The following is a 17,630-nucleotide window of genomic DNA, read 5'->3' on the forward strand; positions in this document are numbered from 1 at the left end:
AAAACCTTGGATGAGCTACTATATCAAAGGCTGCTCATGAAGGTGGGCAGATATTTGGCTGGATAAAGAATTGGTTGCATTTGTGTAGGCAGAAGATAGTTATTAATGGTAGTGATTCTGCCTGGGTATCAGTCACTAGTGGAGCCCTACATGCATCGACGTTGGGCAAATCAAATTACCACTAATGGTGTGGAGGACGAATTCTTGGAATGCATGTGAGATGGTTTCCTGGATCAGTATGTGGAGGAACCAACCAGGGAACAGGCTATTCTGGATCTGGTACTGTGTAATGAGAAAGGGCTAATCAATAACCTTGCGGTAAAGGGGCCTTTAGGGACAAGTGACCATAATATGATTGAATTTTACATTAAATTTGAGAGTGATGTAGTCCAATCTGAAACTAAGGTCTTCAATCTAAACAGAGGAAACTACAAGGGTATGAGGGACAAGTTGGCCATGGTAGATTGTGAGACTACGTTAAAAGGAATGAAGGTGGACATACAATGGCTAACATTCAAGGAAATATTGCATAATTTGCAACAAACATATTCCTCTAGGGCATAAAAGCCCCAAAGTAAAAGTGATCCAACCATGACTAACAAAAGAAATTAGAGCTAGTATCAAGTCAAAGGAGGAAGCTTATAAAGTTGCCAGAAAAAGCGGTCAGCCTGAGGATTGGGATCTTTTTAGAAATCAGCAAAGGGGGACCAAGAAATTGATAAAGAAAGGGAAAATGGAATATGAGCACAAACTAGTGAAAAATATAAAAACGGATTGTAAAAGCTTCTATAGGTATGTGAAAAGGAAAAGACTGGCGAAGGTAAATGTAGGTCCTTTACAGTCAGAGACGGGAGAATTTATAATGGGGAATGAGGAAATGGCAGAGAAATTAAATACTTTGTTTCTGCCTTCACGGAGGAAGACACAAAAACCTCCCAGAAATACGAGAAAACCAAGGGTGTGGCAAGAATGAGGAACTTAGAGATTATTATTAGTAAAAAAACAGCACTAGCAAAATTGATGGGACTAAAAGTCGATAAATCCCAAGGACCGGATGACCTACATCCTAGGGTTTTGAAAGAGGTGGCCATTGGGATAGTGGATGCATTGTTGTCATCTTCCAAAATTCTATAGATTCTGGAACGGTTCCTGCAGATTGGAGGATAGCAAATGTAACCCCGCTATTTAAGAAAGGAGGGAAGAGAGAAAACGGGGAACTACAGACCTGCTAGCCTCACATCAGTAGTTGGGAAAATGCTGGAATCTATTATAAAGGATGCAATAACTGGGCACTTAGAAGCTAATAGTAAGATTGGGCAGAGTCAACGTGGATTTATGAAAGGGAAATCCTGTTTGACAAACCTATTGGAGTTCTTTGGGGATGTAGCTAGTGGAGCAAACAAAGGGGAACCGGTAGATGTGGTGTATTTGGATTTTCAGAAGGCCTTCGATAAGGTCCCACACAAGAGGTTGAACAAAATTAGGGCACATGGAATTGGGGGTAATATACTAGCATGGATTGAGAATTGGTTAACAGACAGAAAACAAAAAGAGTAGGAATAACCGGGTCTTTTTCAGGATGGCAGGCTGTGACTAGTGGGGCACCACAAGGATCGGTGCTTGGGCCCCAGCTATTCACAATCTATATCAATGATTTGGATGAGGGATGAAATGTAACATTTCCAAATATGCTAATGATACAAAGCTAGGTGACAGTGTCAGTTGTGAGGAGGATATGAAGAGGCTTCAAGGGGATCTCAATAGGCTCAGTGAGTGGGCGAGAACATGGCAGATGGAATATAATGTGGATAAATGTGAAGTTATCCACTTTGGTAGAAAAAACAAAGGCAGAGTATTTCCTAAATGGTGAAAGATTGGGGAATGCAGATGCTCAAAGGGACCTGGGTGTCCTTGTACATGAGTCACTGAAAGTGAATGTGCAGGTGCAGCAAGCCATTAGGAAGGCAAATAGTATACTGGTCTTCATTATTCCTGTACTCAAATCCTCTTGTAAAGAAGTCTTACTCCAATTATATAGGGCCTTGGTGAGACCACACCTGGAGTACTGTGTACAATTTTGGTCTCCTTACCCAAGGAAGGATATACTTGCCATAGAGGGAGTGCAACGAAGGTTCACGAGATTGATTCCTGGGATGGCGGGACTGTCGTATAAGAGATTGAGTAAACTAGGCCTGTATTCTCTTGAATTCAGAAGAATGAGAGGAGATCTCATTGAAGCATACAAAATTATTACAGGGCTTGATAGGGTGGATGCTGGGAGAATGTTTCCCTTGGCTGGGGAGTCTAGAACCAGGGGCCACAGCCTCAGGATAAAGGGTAGGCCATTCATGACTGAGATGAGAAGAAATTTCTTCACACAGAGGGCGGTGAATCTTTGGAATTCTCTACCCCAGAGGGCTGTGGAGGCTCAGTCATTGGGTATATTCATAACAGAAGTCCATAGATTTCTGACTAGTAAGGACATCAAGGGATATGGCGGTAGGGCCGGTGAAAGGAGTGGAGGCAGATGATCAGCCATGATCTCATTGAATGGCGGAGCAGGCTCGAAGGGCCGAATGGCCTACTCCTGCTCCTATTTCTTATAGAGTCATAGAGTTATCCAGCACGGATAGAGGCCCTTCGGCCCATCGTGTCCGCGCCGGCCATCACGCCCTGTCTAATCTAATCCCATATTCCAGCATTTGGTCCGTAGCCTTGTATGCTATGGCATTTCAAGTGCTCATCCAAATGCTTCTTGAATGTTGTGAGGGTTCCAGCCTCCACAACCCTTTCGGGCAGTGAGTTCCACACTCCAACCACCCTCTGGGTGAAAAAGTTCTTTCTCAAATCCCCTCTAAACCTCCCGCCCTTTACCTTGAATCTATGCCCCCTAGTTATTGACCCTTCTACTAAGGGAAAAAGCTCCTTAGTATCCATCCTATCTATGCCCCTCATAATTTTGTACACCTCAATCATGTCCCCCCTCAGCCTCCTCTGCTCCAAGGAAAACAAACCCAATCTGCCCAGTCTCTCTTCATAGCTGAAGCGTTCCAGCCCTGGTAGCATCCTGGTGAATCTCCTCTGCACCCTCTCCAAAGCTATCACATCCTTCCTGTAGTGTGGCGACCAGAACTGCACACAGTATTCCAGCTGTGGCCTAACCAGTGTTTTATACAGCTCCATCATAACCTCCTTGCTCTTATATTCTATGCCTCGGCTAATGAAGGCAAGTATCCCATATGCCTTTTTTACCACCTTATCCACCTGTTCCGCCGCCTTCAGGGATCTGTGTACTTGCACACCCAGATCCCTCTGACCCTCCGTCTTGCCTAGGGTCTTACCATTCATTGTGTATTCCCTTGCCTTGTTAGTCCCCCCAAAGTGCATCACCTCGCACTTTTCCGGGTTAAATTCCATTTGCCACTGTTCCGCCCATCTGACCAACCCATCGATATCGTCCTGCAGACTGAGACTACCCTCCTCGCTATTTACCACCCTACCAATTTTTGTATCATCCGCGAACTTACTGATCATACCTTTTACATTCATATCCAAGTCATTAATGTAGACCACAAACAGCAAGGGACCCAGCACCGATCCCTGTGGTACCCCACTGGCCACAGGCTTCCAGTCACAAAAACAACCTTCGACCATCACCCTCTGCCTTCTGCCACTAAGCCAGTTTTGTATCCAATGTGCCAAGGCACCCTGGATTCCATGGGCTCTTACCTTCTTGACCAGTCTCCTGTGCGGGACTTTATCGAAGGCCTTACTGAAATCCACGTATACCACATCCACTGCATTACCCTCATCCACACACCTAGTCACTCCCTCAAAAAATTCAATCAAATTAGTCAGACATGATCTTCCCTTGACAAAGCCATGTTGACTATCCCTGATTAATCCTTGCCTCTCCAAGTGGAGACTGATTTTGTCCCTCAGAATTTTTTCCAATAATTTTCCCACCACTGATGTTAGGCTCACTGGCCTGTAGTTCCCCGGTTTTTCCCTACTCCCCTTCTTGAATAATGGAACTACATTAGCGGTTCTCCAGTCCTCTGGCACATCCCCTGTGGCCAGAGAGGTTCTGAATATGTGTGTTAGAGCCCCCGCAATCTCTTCCTTTGCCTCACACAGCAGCCTGGGATACATTTCGTCCGGGCCTGGGGATTTATCCATTTTTAGGCCTGCTAAAACCGCCAATACCTCCTCCCTCTCGATGTTAATGTGTTCGAGCATATCACAGTCCCCCCGCCCTATTTCTATGTCTACATCGTCCCTCTCCATAGTGAAAACAGATGCAAAAAATTCATTTAGAACCCCTCCTACATCTTCCGGCTCCACACACAGATTGCCACTTTTGTCCCTAATGGGCCCTATTTTTTCCCTAGTTATCCTCTTACCCTTAATATACTTATAAAACATCTTAGGATTTTCCTTTATTTTGCTCGCCAGTGTTATTTCATGGCCCCTCCTTGATCTCCTAATTTCTTTTTTAAGTATCCCCCTGCACTTTTTGTACTCCTCTAGGGCTTCCTCCGTCTTTAGCCTTTTGTATCTGCCAAAAGCCCTCCTTTTTTTTCTAATCCATTCTCGTATATCCCCTGACATCCAAGGTTCCCTGTGGTTTTTGGAACCACCCTTGACCTTTACGGGAACATGTTGCCATTGTATGATCTCAATCTCCCTTCTGAAAGCCTCCCATTGCTCCGATGCGGATTTTCCTACAAGTAGCTGATCCCAGTCCATTTTGGCCAGATCCTGCCTTATCCTATTAAAATCGGCCTTCCCCCAATTTAGAACCTTTATTTCCGGCCCATACCTGTCCTTTTCCATGACCACCTTAAATCTCACCATATTATGGTCACTGTCACCAAAGTGCTCACCTACTAGCACTTCTTCCACTTGGCCGGCCACATTCCCTAGAATTAGGTCCAGTACCACCCCCTCTCTTGTAGGACCTTCTACATGCTGGCTCAAAAAGCTCTCCTGGATGCACTTTAAGAATTCTACACCCTCTGTGCCTTTCACACTCTGACTATCCCAGTTAATATTGGGGAAGTTGAAATCCCCCATTATTATTACCCTATTATTTGCACATTTCTCTGAGATTTGCCTACATATCTGTTCCTCTATCTCCCCCTGACTGTTTGGAGGCCTATAGTACACTCCCAGCAAAGTGCTTGCCCCCTTCTTGTTTTTAAGCACCATGTTCTTATGGTGAAGGCAAAAAATACGCAAGTTTGCAGATGATACCAAGATTCATGCGAGTGCCTAGCTAAGAGATTGGAAACAGGCAGATCTGGATGTTTGGCAGATGTCTTTTAATATAGACAAATGCAGTTTGATTCATTTAGGTAGGGGGAAATTCCAAACGTGTATATACATAGGCCATTCAGCCCCTCGAACCTGTTCCACCATTCAATTAGATCACGGCTGATCTGTATCTTAACTCCATCTACCTGCCTTGGTTCTGTAACCTTAATATCCTTGCCTAACAAAAATCTATCAATCTTAGTTTTGAAATTTTAAATTGACCCAGCCTCAACAGCTTTTTGGGGGAAGAGAGTTCCAGATTTCCATTAATCTTTGTGTGAAGTGGTGCTTTGTGACATCACCTCTGAACAGCCTAGCTCTAATCTTAAGGTTGTGCCCTCTTGTTCTGCGCTCCCCCACCAAAGTAAATAGTTTCTCTCTAGCTACCCTGTCAAATCCTGTAATAATTTTAAACCTCATTTAGATCACCCCAAATCTTTTATACACAAGGGAATACCAGCCTAGTCTATACAACTTGTCCTCATAAATGAACTCTTTTAGCCCTGGTATCATTCTGGTGAATCTACACTGTAGCCCCTCCAAGGCCAATATATTCTTCCTGAGGTGCGGTGCCCAGAACTGAACCACTAAATCGGGTCTAACCAGAGCTTTATAACTTCCACCCCTTTGTACTCCGGCCCCCTCGAGAAAGAGGCCAACATTCCATTATTTTTGTACCTGTCCTCTAGCTTTTAGTGATTTCTGTACTTAGACCCCTAACTCTCTCTGCTCCTCCACAGTTCCCAGCTTCTCACCATCTAGAAAATACTCTGATCTATCTTTCTTAGCTCCAAAGTGGATGACCTCACACTTTCCCCACGCTGAACTCGACCTGCCAGTTTTGCCCACTCACTTAATCTATCATTGTCCCTGTGCAACTTTCTGCTCCCATCTACACTATTTACTGTGCCAGCTAACTTGGTGCCATCAGCAAACTTGGACATACAGCGCTCTATTCCTTCAACAAAGTCATTGATAAATATAGTGAAAAGCTGAGGCACCAGTACAGGTCCATGGGGGGGCACCACTGGTCACATCCTGCCAATTTGAGTACATACCCATTATCCCTCCTAACCAATGCCCTACCCACATCAATAAGTTGCCTCCAATTCCATGTACTCTCATTTTTGTTAACAGTCTCCTGTGTGGAACTTTATCGAATGCTCTCTGGAAGTCCATATAAATAACATCCATCGACACTCCCTTATCTACCATGTTAGTTACCTCCTCAAAGAATTAAACATTAGGTTCGTTAGACATGACTTGCCCTTTACAAATCCATGTTGTCTGTTTCTCTCTGATCAGTTCATATAGTCCAAGTGCTCAGTCACTCTGTCCCTAATAACAGATTCTAGTAACATCCCCACAACAGACATTAGACTGATAGGCCTAAAATTTCCTAGTTTTTTAAACAATGGAGTGACATTGGCAATTTTCCAATGCAAGGGGACAATTCCTTAAACAAGAGGGGTTTGGAAGATCATGACTAGAGCATCTAGAATACCCTGTATTGGAAACCATCAGGTCTTGGGAGATTTGTTCATCTTTAGTCTCATTATTTTCTCTATTACCATATTTTTACTTGTATTGCCATATTTTTACTTCTATTACATCCAGTAAATTCCTCCCCTTGATTTATTTTTAGTTTTCCTCATGTCTTTGGTACTATCCTCATCCTCTACTGTGAAAACCTATACAAAGTAAGCACGTCAAAGTTAGGTGTCAGCCGTGGCTCAGTGGGTAGCACTCTCACTTCTGAGTCAGGAGATTGTGGGTTCAAGTCCCACTCCCAGAGACTTGAGAACGCAGTCCAGGCTAACAATCCACTGCAGTACTGAGGGAGTGCTGCATTGTCGGAGGTGCTGTCTTTCGGATGAGATGTCTCAGGTGGATGTAAAACGATCTCATGGCACTATACAAAGAAGAGCAGGGGCATTCTCCTGGTGCCCTGGCCAATACTTATCCTTCAACCAACACCTAATAACAGATGATTGGTCATCATCACATTGCTGTTTGTGGGAGCTTGCTGTGCGCAAACCCCCAACAGGTTGTCTGCTTCTAACTATATAGACGATATTATTGCTTGCTCACTATGATTGATTATACTCATAATTCTTGATAAAGTATTAGTGTTGCTGAAACTAGACTCTCAAACCTATTCATTAATAAGATTGGCAGAGGCTAAATCTTATATTGAGCAGTTAAAAATGCACTCTGGTCCAAAGGGACATGAAGTCCACTTATAAGAGTGGGCAGTGATGTTAAACTCAAGGGACTATCTAATGTAAAAACACAAAGCATAACACCATCTTGGGAAGTAAAGTGATAATGGAAGGGTAGCTATGACAGTGATTTACTGACAGTGAACTACAAGGGAGTCAATTAGAAGATAACGCTGATATAGATGAAATGGAGACTATGCAATTGAAACCAATTCCAGGAGCAGACCAAATAAACAAAAGAAGCTGATGCATTTAAACTGGAGGGGAATTGCGCCAGACACTACGAATTTCAACATGTTGTTGTAAAAGACTAAAACCGTGAGAAGGCGGAGTTATATAGACACTAGATATACACAAAACATTACAAATTACCAAAAGCAGTCAATTCCTACTGAAACATTCGACGCATAAATTTAAAGAACTTTCTGCAGTTATACTGGAGGAGATCTGTGATGCTAACAGTGTGGAACTGCTTTTTCCAAACAGTTTAATCAGTTCTACATTCCCCAGTGTGTGTGTATCTGAGTGCCATTTGCCAAATCAAACAGTGGCTGTGGGCTTTACATTTGGGTTCGGTTTATACTTCTTGTAACAACAACAACTTGTATTTATATAGCGTCTTTAACGTAGTAAAACGTCCCAAGACGCGTCACAGGAGTGTTAAAGACAAAAATTTGACACCGAGCCACATAAGAAGAAATGTGGGCAGATGAGAGGTAGAGAGGCGGAGAGGGTTAGGGAGGGAGTTTCAGAGCTTGGGGCCTAGGCAGCTGAAGGCACGGCCACCAATGGCAGAGCAATTATAATCAGGGATGCTCAAGGGGGCAGAATTTGAGGAGCGCAGATATCTCGAGGTTGTGAGGCTGGAGGAGATTACAGAGATAGGGAGGGGAAAGGCCATGGAGGGATTTGAAAACAAGGATGAGAATTTTGAAATCGAGCTGTTGCTTAACCGGGAGCCAATGTAGGTCAGCGAGCACAGGGGTGCCGGGTGAACGGGACTTGGTGTGAGTTAGGACACAGCAGCCGAGTTTTGGATGACCTCAAGTTTACGTAGGGTAGAACGTGGGAGGCCAGCCAGGAGTGCGTTAGAATAGTCAAGTCTCGAGGTAACAAAGGCATTAATGTAGCATTAGTGTCAAAATAAAGGTACTCGGTGCGTCACAGACACGTAAATCAAACAAAAATGGATGCCACGCCAAAAAAGAGACGTTAAAAAGGATGACCAAAAGCTTAGTCAACGAGGTGGATTTTAAGGAGGGCATTAAAGAGAGGGAGATGGAGAGGCAAAGGAAGAGAACTCCAGAGCATGGCACCTAGGCGGCTAAAGGCATAGCCGCAAATGATTCAGTGAAGGAAAGAAGTAATACTCAAGAGCCCAGAGTCGAAGGAACAGGGAGTTCTGGAGAAATTGTATCGCTGGAAGAAGGTAGAAAGTAGAAATGGGAAGGGATGAAGCCATGAAGGGATTGTAGCATGAGGGTGAAAATTGGAAATCAGAGGCACTGGAGGATCAGGAACTAGCGAGCACAGGTTTGATGGGCGAGCAAGACTTGATGTATCAATATAAGATATGGTAGAGGACAGAAAATCTGCTAATCTTGTACTTTTTAATAAAGTTGCTGACACTAGGCTCTCGAACCTATTGATGAATAAGACAAGGCATTAGCACGAATATTACAAGGGCCAGGGCCAGAAGGAGCCTGGGAGGAGGTTTTGTTAGTTGGGCAAGGGGAAGGAAGGAGAAGCAGCTGAGCAGATGGTCTCAATCTTCATGACAATAAAGTCCATGAGCTCCTTGCACTTGTTGGAAGTATGGGTGGAGGAAGCAGAGGTGAAGGGTTTAAGAAGATGGTTGATGGCGCACAAAAGAAGCCAGGGGTTATCTTTACTCTCCAAGATGATCCTAAAGTAGTGGGCAGGTTTGGTAGAGGAGAATGAGGCCTGATAGTGCTTGATGTGATCCAGCCAGATCTGGTGATGGATGGCTAAGCCAGTTATGCGCCAGATACGCTCAAGTCTGCACACCTTGGATTTGAAGGAGCAAAGATGGGAACTCTACTGGGGGAACAACCAGAATGGGATAGAGTACAGGTTTTAATGGGGACCAGGGCATCAAAGATGGGGGTAATTGAGGAGTTGTGAAGAATGAAAGGCCAAAGGCTAGGCAATTGAGAGTTTGAAAGTACAGTTGTAAGTTACCTGAAGTATCAAGAGTCTCTCTTTCTAGCATTGCAGCTATTAGTCATAGAGTCAGAGGCACAGAAGGAGGACATTCGGCCCATCGAGTCGTGCCGGCTCTCCGTAGAGCAATCCAGTCAGTCCCATTCCCCCGCTCTATCCCCGTAGCCCTGCACGTTTATTTCCCTCAAGTGCCTGTCCAATTTCCTTTTGCAATCATTGATCGTTTCCGCTTCCACCACCCTCGTCGGCAGCGAGTTCCAGATCCTCACCACTCGCTGCGTAAAAAAGTTCTTCCTCACGTTCCCCCTATATCTCTTGCTCAAAACCGTAAATCTGTGTCCCCTAGTCCTTGTACCATCAGCTAAAACCTTACCCACCACTGATGTTAAACTGACCAGCCTGTAGTTACTGTACTAGGATTGTCCTTGCACCCTTTCTTGAACAAGGGTGTCACATTTGCCACTTTCCAATCCTCTGGCACCTCCCCCATATCTGGGGAAAATTGGAAGATTATGGCAAGCCTTTCCGCTATCTCCACCCCCACATCCCTTAGCAACATGGGATGCAAACCACCCGGACCAGGTGACTTATCCAATCTAAGCATATCCAGCCTTTCCAGTACATCCTGCCCATCAATTTTCACCCCATCCATTACATCTACCATTTCCCCTACTATTGATATTTTGTCAGCATCCTCTTCCTTAGTAAACACCGATACAAAGTACTCATTAAGTATTCTAGCCTTGCCCTGCTCCTCTAAGCATACATCACCTTCTTTGTACCCAATAGGCCCCACCCCACCTCTTACTATTTACATGCTGGTAGAAGATTTTTGGGTTCCCTTTTATGTTAACTGCCATTCTATTCTCATATTCTCTCTTTGCCAGTCTTATTTTCCTCTTCACTTCCTCTCTCAACTTATTGTATTTGGCCTGGTTCTCACTTGAAGAATTCACTTGACATGCATCAAACACCCTCTTTTTTGTTTCATCATCTTCTCAATCTCCCTCGTCATCCAAGGAGCCCTGGCTTTAGTTCCCCTACCTTTCCTTCTTGTTGGAATGTGCCTGAAACATCTCCTCCTTAAAGATCACCCATTGTTCTGTTACAGTTTTTCCTGTCAATCTTTGGTTCCATTTTACACTGGCTAGGTCCCCTCTCATCCCATTGAAGTTAGCCCTCTTCCAATTTAGAAGTTCTATTTAGATTGTTCCTTGCTCTTCTCCATTACTAATCTAAACCTTATGATATGATGATCACTCTTACCAAAGTGTTCTCCCATAGACACTTGGTCCACCGCATTCCCCAACACCAGATCCAGCAATGCCTCCTTCCTAGCTGGGCCAAGAACATACTGGTCAAGGAAGTTCTCCTGAACACATTTCAGAAATTCTTCCCCCTTCACTCTAACATTATCCCAATCGATATTTGAGTAATTAAAATCCTCCAATATCACCACTCTATAGTTCTTGCACATCTCGGTGATTTCCCTGCAGATTCGCTCCTCTACCTCCCTCTCACTATTTGGAGGCCTATAGAATACCCCCAATAGCGTGATCATACCCTTTTTGCTTCTCAACTCTAACCAAATGGATTCTGTCCTTGCCCCCTCCAGGACATCCTCTCTTTCCAACACTACAATGTCTTCCCTATTCAGTACTGCCACCCCACCTCCCTTTTTTCCTTCCCTATCTTTTCTGAACACCTTGTATCCGTGAATATTAAGCACCCAGTCCTCACCATTTTTAAGCCACGTTTCCGTTATTGCCACTATATCATATTTCCACACAGCTAATTGTGCTTGTAGCTCACCAACCTTATTCACTACACTTTGTGCGTTTACATACATGCATTCCAAGCCTGTCTTTGTATTCCTCTTAGTCTGCTCCTACCTCGTATGGTACTACTTCCTTCTCTAGTACTATCCAACACTCTCCCTCCTTTATGCACCTTATTCCCCTTTTCTACTTCTGAATGCTGGTGCCCACCCCCCTGCCAATTTAGTTTAAACCCTCCCCAACCACACCAGTGAACCTCCCCGCGAGGACATTGGTCCCAGTCCTGTTGAGGTGCAACCCGTCCCCTTTTGAATAGGTGCCTCCTGCCCCAGAACTGGTCCCAATGCCCCAAGAATCTGAAGCCTTCCCTCCTGCACCATGCCTCAAGCCACGCATTGATCCTCCCTACCTTCCTGTTTCCACTCTCGCTGGCGCGTGGCACTGGGAGTAATCCAGAGATTACTACCTTTGAGGTCCTACCTTTTAACTTCCTCCCTAGCTCCTGAAAGTCTGACTGTAGGACCTCAATACCCGCCCTCTCTCTGTCGTTGGTACTGACGTGTACCACAGCTTCTGGCTCACTCCCTCCCCCCTGCAGAATATTCTGCACCCTCTCCGTGATGTCCTTTACCCTGGCACCAGGGCGGCAACACACCATGCGGGACTCACAGTGCCGGTTATAGAAACGCCTGTCTGTCCCCCTAACTATGGAATCTCCTATAACGACTGCATTTCTACACCTTGCTGTTCCCCCCCTGTGCTGTCCCTTGCCCATTGGTACCATGGTCTCCTTCAAGATGTCCTCACTCCCAGCAGTCTCCAATGCTGTGTACCGGCTTGAGAGTGACACACACCCCGAAGACTCCTGCACTTCCTGCCTCTTCCTAATGGGCCACCCATTTACTGTCCTGAACACACTCTGCCTGTGGGGTGGCCACCTCCTGGAACGTACGATCCAGGAAACTCTCAGCCTCCCTGATGCTCCGCAGTGACTCCAGCTACAGGGGGAAGGGAGTGAGCCAGATGTTGTGGCTTGTTTAGGTTAAACAAATTCTTGTTAAATATTCTTGATAAATATCTCAACATTTTATGTAAGATGAACACATCTACAAAATACTGATATTTATTTATATAGCTATTTATATTTATTTATATAGTTATTTATAGCTATATTTATTTAACTTTAAATGAGACAACTATAAAGGTTATAAATATGCATTGGATGGGGAAAAGAGGCGACAAAGTTGTTTTTTTTTTAAAAAAAGAGTTGGTACAGAGCCTAAGAAAATATGCACTGATGAAAGCAAAGTATTCATTACCTTTACTAATTCAACTCTGCATCCTTCAGCTCTAAATATAATTAACAAAATGTTTAAGTACTACACAGAAATATAACTGAAAACACCAATATGAGAGTCTGCTAAACACTAGTTAATGTGATACATAGAAACATAGATGATAGGAGCAGGAGTAGGCCATTCGGCCCCTCGAGCCTGCCCCGCCATTTAATGAGATCATGGCTGATCATCCAAATTCAGTACCCTGTCCCTGCTCTCTCCTTAGCCTTAAAAAATATATCCAACTCCTTCTTGAATATATTTAATGAATTGGCCTCAACTGCCTTCTGTGGTAGAGAATTCCACAGGTTCACCACTCTCTGGGTGAAGAAATTCCTCCTCATCTCTGTCCTAAATGGCTTATCCCTTATCCTTAGACTATAACCCCTGGTTCTGGACTCCCCCCGCCATCGGGAACATCCTTTCTGCATCTAGTCTGTCCAGTCCTTAGAATTTTATAAGTTTCAATGAGATCCCCTCTCATTCTTCTAAACTCCAGCGAATATAAGCCTAATCGACCCAACCTCTCCTCATACGTCATTCCTGCCACCCCAGGTATCAGTCTAATACAGATTCTGGTGATACTCTAATTATTAAGTAATCATTTGTGCATTTTTAAAATGGCATCACCTACTGCCTCCATTCCCATGGAGATAAACTATTACTGGATTATCATCTCCCAGTGCAGCTTCATACCACCGCTGGTCCTTCCCGCTAGCTTCCTGCCACCGCTTGTCTGGTATAGTATACCTAGAAAAAGGAGTCCCTTTCATAATGAAAGAAAAAAATCAAATTCTGCTAAAAATCAAATATTAATTACATCAAGGAAAATGTTTTCTGATAGACATAACTATTTTCCTTCTCCATTCTCATGATGGATTCTTCCTAGCAGCACGGTGGCATAGTGGTTAGCACTGTTGCCTCACAGCGCCAGGGACCCGGGTTCAAATCCGGCCTCGGGTGACTGTCTGTGTGGAGTTTGCACATGCTCCCCGTGTTTGCGTGGGTTTCCTCCGGGTGCTCCGGTTTCCTCCCACAGTCCAAAGATGTGCGGGTTAGGTTGATTGGCCATGATAAAAATTGGCCCTTAGTGTTAGGGGGATTAAATACGTGGGGTTACGGGGTTAGGGCTTGGGTGGGATGGCTGTCGGTGTAGGGACCGGGTGCTAGGGTTTGGATGATCAGCCATGATCTCGTTGAATGGCGGAGCAGGCTCGAAGGGCCGAATGGCCTACTCCTGCTCCTAGTTTCTGTGTTAGACAAAGGGCTGGATTTTCATTGAGGAGGTTGTAGTCCCGCCTCCATCGAGTTGTAGCCAACCCACGCGATTTTGACTTGATTGACCTTGTTGAGCCCGCCCAGCGGGCTCAGCAGGCCAATTAAGGGCCACCCGGCAACAGGTGACATCACAGATTGATATTTCATCTGTCAAGACCTTTTGACAGATGAAATATCAGCGTTTGACAGCTGTTTGAAGCTGTCAAACACTGACGATCTGTACTCCAAGTTAATTCCTTCCTCTCAGAATGATTTAGAGATCTCTCCAGAACAGAAAGCTGAATGCTGCAACTTTTGACAGCTCGCGGCCATTCTGCTTTCTGTGCCGGTGAGATGAGGGACTCCCGAGACCTGAAGGAAGGAAGGAAGGCTGTAAAGGTAAGTAAAACTTCTTTAAACACTTCACACACACTTACCTCTGCACTCATGCAGCCATCACTCACCTGAACACCGGACATCTCGAACCCTCCAAGCCCTTCAGCCCGACGGTCCGCCTCGCTAACTTGGCGTGGTTTGGAACCGTCGGGAATCCCACACTTCAGGGATAAAAATAGGGATTAGGCTAAAAACTGCCTGTTAACTATCTGTTAACAGGCAGTTAACTGGCACTAATCCCCTTCCCGCCTCAGGGAGGCGGGTCCCAGTGCAGGTCGGGTACCCACCTCCTTTGAAATTGGCATGGAAGCGGGTTGGGGGGCGGGATGGGTTCGTGCCCCCTGATTTCGAGATTTTAACCCCCCACACGCCTCCAATCCTGCCTCCACGGCCCAATGAAAATCCTGCCCAAAGTGTTTAAAGTGATACTGTAGGGTATGACAACTACAACCATCACTTCCATTTGAACAGAGCACATTTAACACAGCAAAACAGCCAAAGGCTCTTCACAAAGTTTGGGGGGGGGGGGGGGGGGGGGGTGGGGTCAGACACCAAACAGAAATTAGAGTTGAGAGAAGTGATCAAACATACGGCCAAGGAGATATGGTTTGAGGAAACATTTGAAGGTGGGCACAGACGTAGCAAGGTGGAGGAGCTGAAGAAGAGAATGCGAATGCAGGGCTATTATAGCTGAAAATCCAATCACCGACAGTGGTGAAATGCACAATAGGCCAGAGGCTGAAGGACGGATGACTGGAGAAGGTTGCAGTATTAGGATGGGAAAAAGTAATGGAGGAATTTGTAAATTAGACAATAATTTTGAAATTGATCCTTTGGGGTTGATTTGGTGAACGAGTAGAGGCCAACAAAGATGATAGGTAAATGGGACTTGGTTTTAGGATAGGGGGGGTGGGTAGGGTGTAAACGGGGGAGGGGCGGTTGCACAACTTAGAATTTGTGTAGGGTAAACTTTGGAGGCCAACAAGGACATTTTGAGCCTGGTGACAATGAAGGTATGGATGTTGTTGTTGGTGAGATTGAGAGGAAGGCAGGCAATGTTAGAGATGGAAATAGCAGTTTTAGTGATGGATAGATTGAGGTTTCAAGTTCTGGTCGGAGTCAAATGGGTCACCAAAATTGTGCATCATGGTAAGCCTGCGAGTGGCTGGAGGTATGGAACTGGGGGAGGGGTGAAGGGGTAGATTTACTGACTTTAGTAAAATACAGTAGCTTCTGTATGTTAAGCTGAAGTAGTTCTGGAGCATCCACTTTCACGTGGGACATGTAATCGAACAGCACAGTAACGGTTGTGGAATCAAGGGCGGTGGTCGCGAGGTAAAGCTCAAAGTCATCAGCATACATATAGAACCTGACCCAACGCTTATATTCGTCACCAAAAAGCAAAGCTACAGGAAACTTTGGTTTATCCGGAGGTTGTATGTCCGGAATACTCGATCTAACGGCAAAAATCAGGAGCCGTTTTCTATAAGTTTTTTTAGTTCTCGTTCTTTTTTTTTTCCCCAGTCAGGCACTGCAAGGTCTGTAGCTATAGCAACAGCTTCAGCTAGAGACGCTTGCAGCTGCAGCTGACTCTTTAGAAGCTGTTGCTAAGCCAGTGTTTGTTGTCAGATACGGAGATGAAAACCTCCGTATGCTTCAACATTAACTTTGTATGTCCGGCAGTTTTGATAGATCGGCAACACGCCGGTCCCGTCGGTGCCGGATATCACAAAGTTTCCTGTATGAAGAACAGGAGGGAGTCAAGGATGGAACCTTGAGGCACCCAGGACTGTGCAATCATAAGAGAAGCATCATAACAGATGTCCCAACTACAGTGGGAATATTAGGATTGAGAGAAAAGGAAAAAAAAAATTAAAACAAAGTCAAAACAACACTCCATTCCGCAAGAGTAAAACACAAAAACAAGCACCTTTTTCAGATGACTGTAAGCATCTCCCTCAAAGGGGTCACAGATATAAAGTGAGTTGTCTTTTACTTTTAAACTACATGCTTCATCTTCATGTACGGTCTGCAGGAATTCCTCTGATTTAAATTCTTTAATAGCCTGCAAATCAGAAAAAAAGATTCAAGTTTGTTTGAAATTAATTAAGTTAAAAGTAAGAAAGGTTCAAATGTTTTTTTTTAAACCAACCTCATAAGCTCTTGTGAAATGTTCAGAATCTTTCCCTTTTGTTTTTATAAATTTTACAAGAAAAGGCTCCGGGTTTGCAGAGTTCGGCATTTTCACAATCTAAATTTGGAGACAAAAAGAACATGTCAAATATACTTAAAAGTCTCTCAATTACTGGGACAGAAAGCATTTTTGGAATCTGCCATGCAATTTGGAGAGAGATTTGTCCTTTGGATATCATTGCAGGATATGAAAGCATAAACATGGGAATTCAGAGTGGCTGTAGAAGGACCCATGAAATCTCCGGCATTATGTCCTGCTTGCAAGCCAGTACAGGAAACTTTTTTTTATCTGGCACCGACGGGACCGACGTGGTGCCGGTTCATCAAAAATTCCGGATAACCGAAAGCTATAGTAAAAGATACGGAGAGCTGACAGCTCCGTATAAAGCAACAAACCCTGTTGCTGAGCAACAAGTGCAGAACAATGGCCACAAGTTCCAAGCGTCTCTGTAGCTTAGCAACAGCTGCAGCCACACCCTTGCACAGCAACAGATCGAGGAAGGCAAGTACAATATGAAGTAAAACTTACCTGAACCTACTCCTGAATTTTGCCGGTTAACCGAGATTTCCGGTTATTTAGGTGCCGGTAAATCAAAAGTTTCCTGTATTTTCCTCTAGTTCTGTGTGAAGCAAATTCTGTCCGGCAATCAATGATTGCAGAACTGCTAGATTCCATCGCAGCTTCTTGATGCAAAGCCTGGCAAATGGCTTTCAGACCAGAAATTTCAGACCAGATTGTGCAGGAAATTTAGAACACTCTGCCTAAGACTGCCAGTGTAAATGGGACACAAGTCTTAATATTTGGCACTTTGGCAACACTCCAGTAAACCAGACCTGTGTTGCTCATTAAAATAAAAAAACTAAATACTGCAGCTGCTGGAAATCTGAAAAATGCTGGAGACATTCAGGTCAAGGAGCATCTGTGAAACGTTATCCCTACCCACTTC

General features: G+C 44.6%; 1 protein-coding gene across 2 annotated transcripts in view; it reads right to left on the reverse strand.

Moving 5' to 3' along the window:
• Nucleotides 1-17,630, reverse strand: part of topbp1 (DNA topoisomerase II binding protein 1) — a 121,321-nt gene that overhangs the window by 95,637 nt on the left and 8,054 nt on the right. For both annotated transcript variants that reach the window (XM_085989196.1, XM_085989197.1), the window contains exons 2-3: nucleotides 16,643-16,741; nucleotides 16,421-16,555 (exon numbers count right to left, since the gene is read on the reverse strand). In XM_085989196.1, coding sequence (XP_085845322.1) covers nucleotides 16,421-16,555; nucleotides 16,643-16,732 — 225 coding nt within the window. In that variant the 5' untranslated portion in view covers nucleotides 16,733-16,741. The remainder of the gene's footprint in view (nucleotides 1-16,420; nucleotides 16,556-16,642; nucleotides 16,742-17,630) is intronic.

Source organism: Somniosus microcephalus, chromosome 5 (genome assembly GCF_052327205.1).
Source record: "Somniosus microcephalus isolate GS21.2 chromosome 5, FLI_Smic_1.0, whole genome shotgun sequence".
Taxonomy (NCBI): domain Eukaryota; kingdom Metazoa; phylum Chordata; class Chondrichthyes; order Squaliformes; family Somniosidae; genus Somniosus; species Somniosus microcephalus.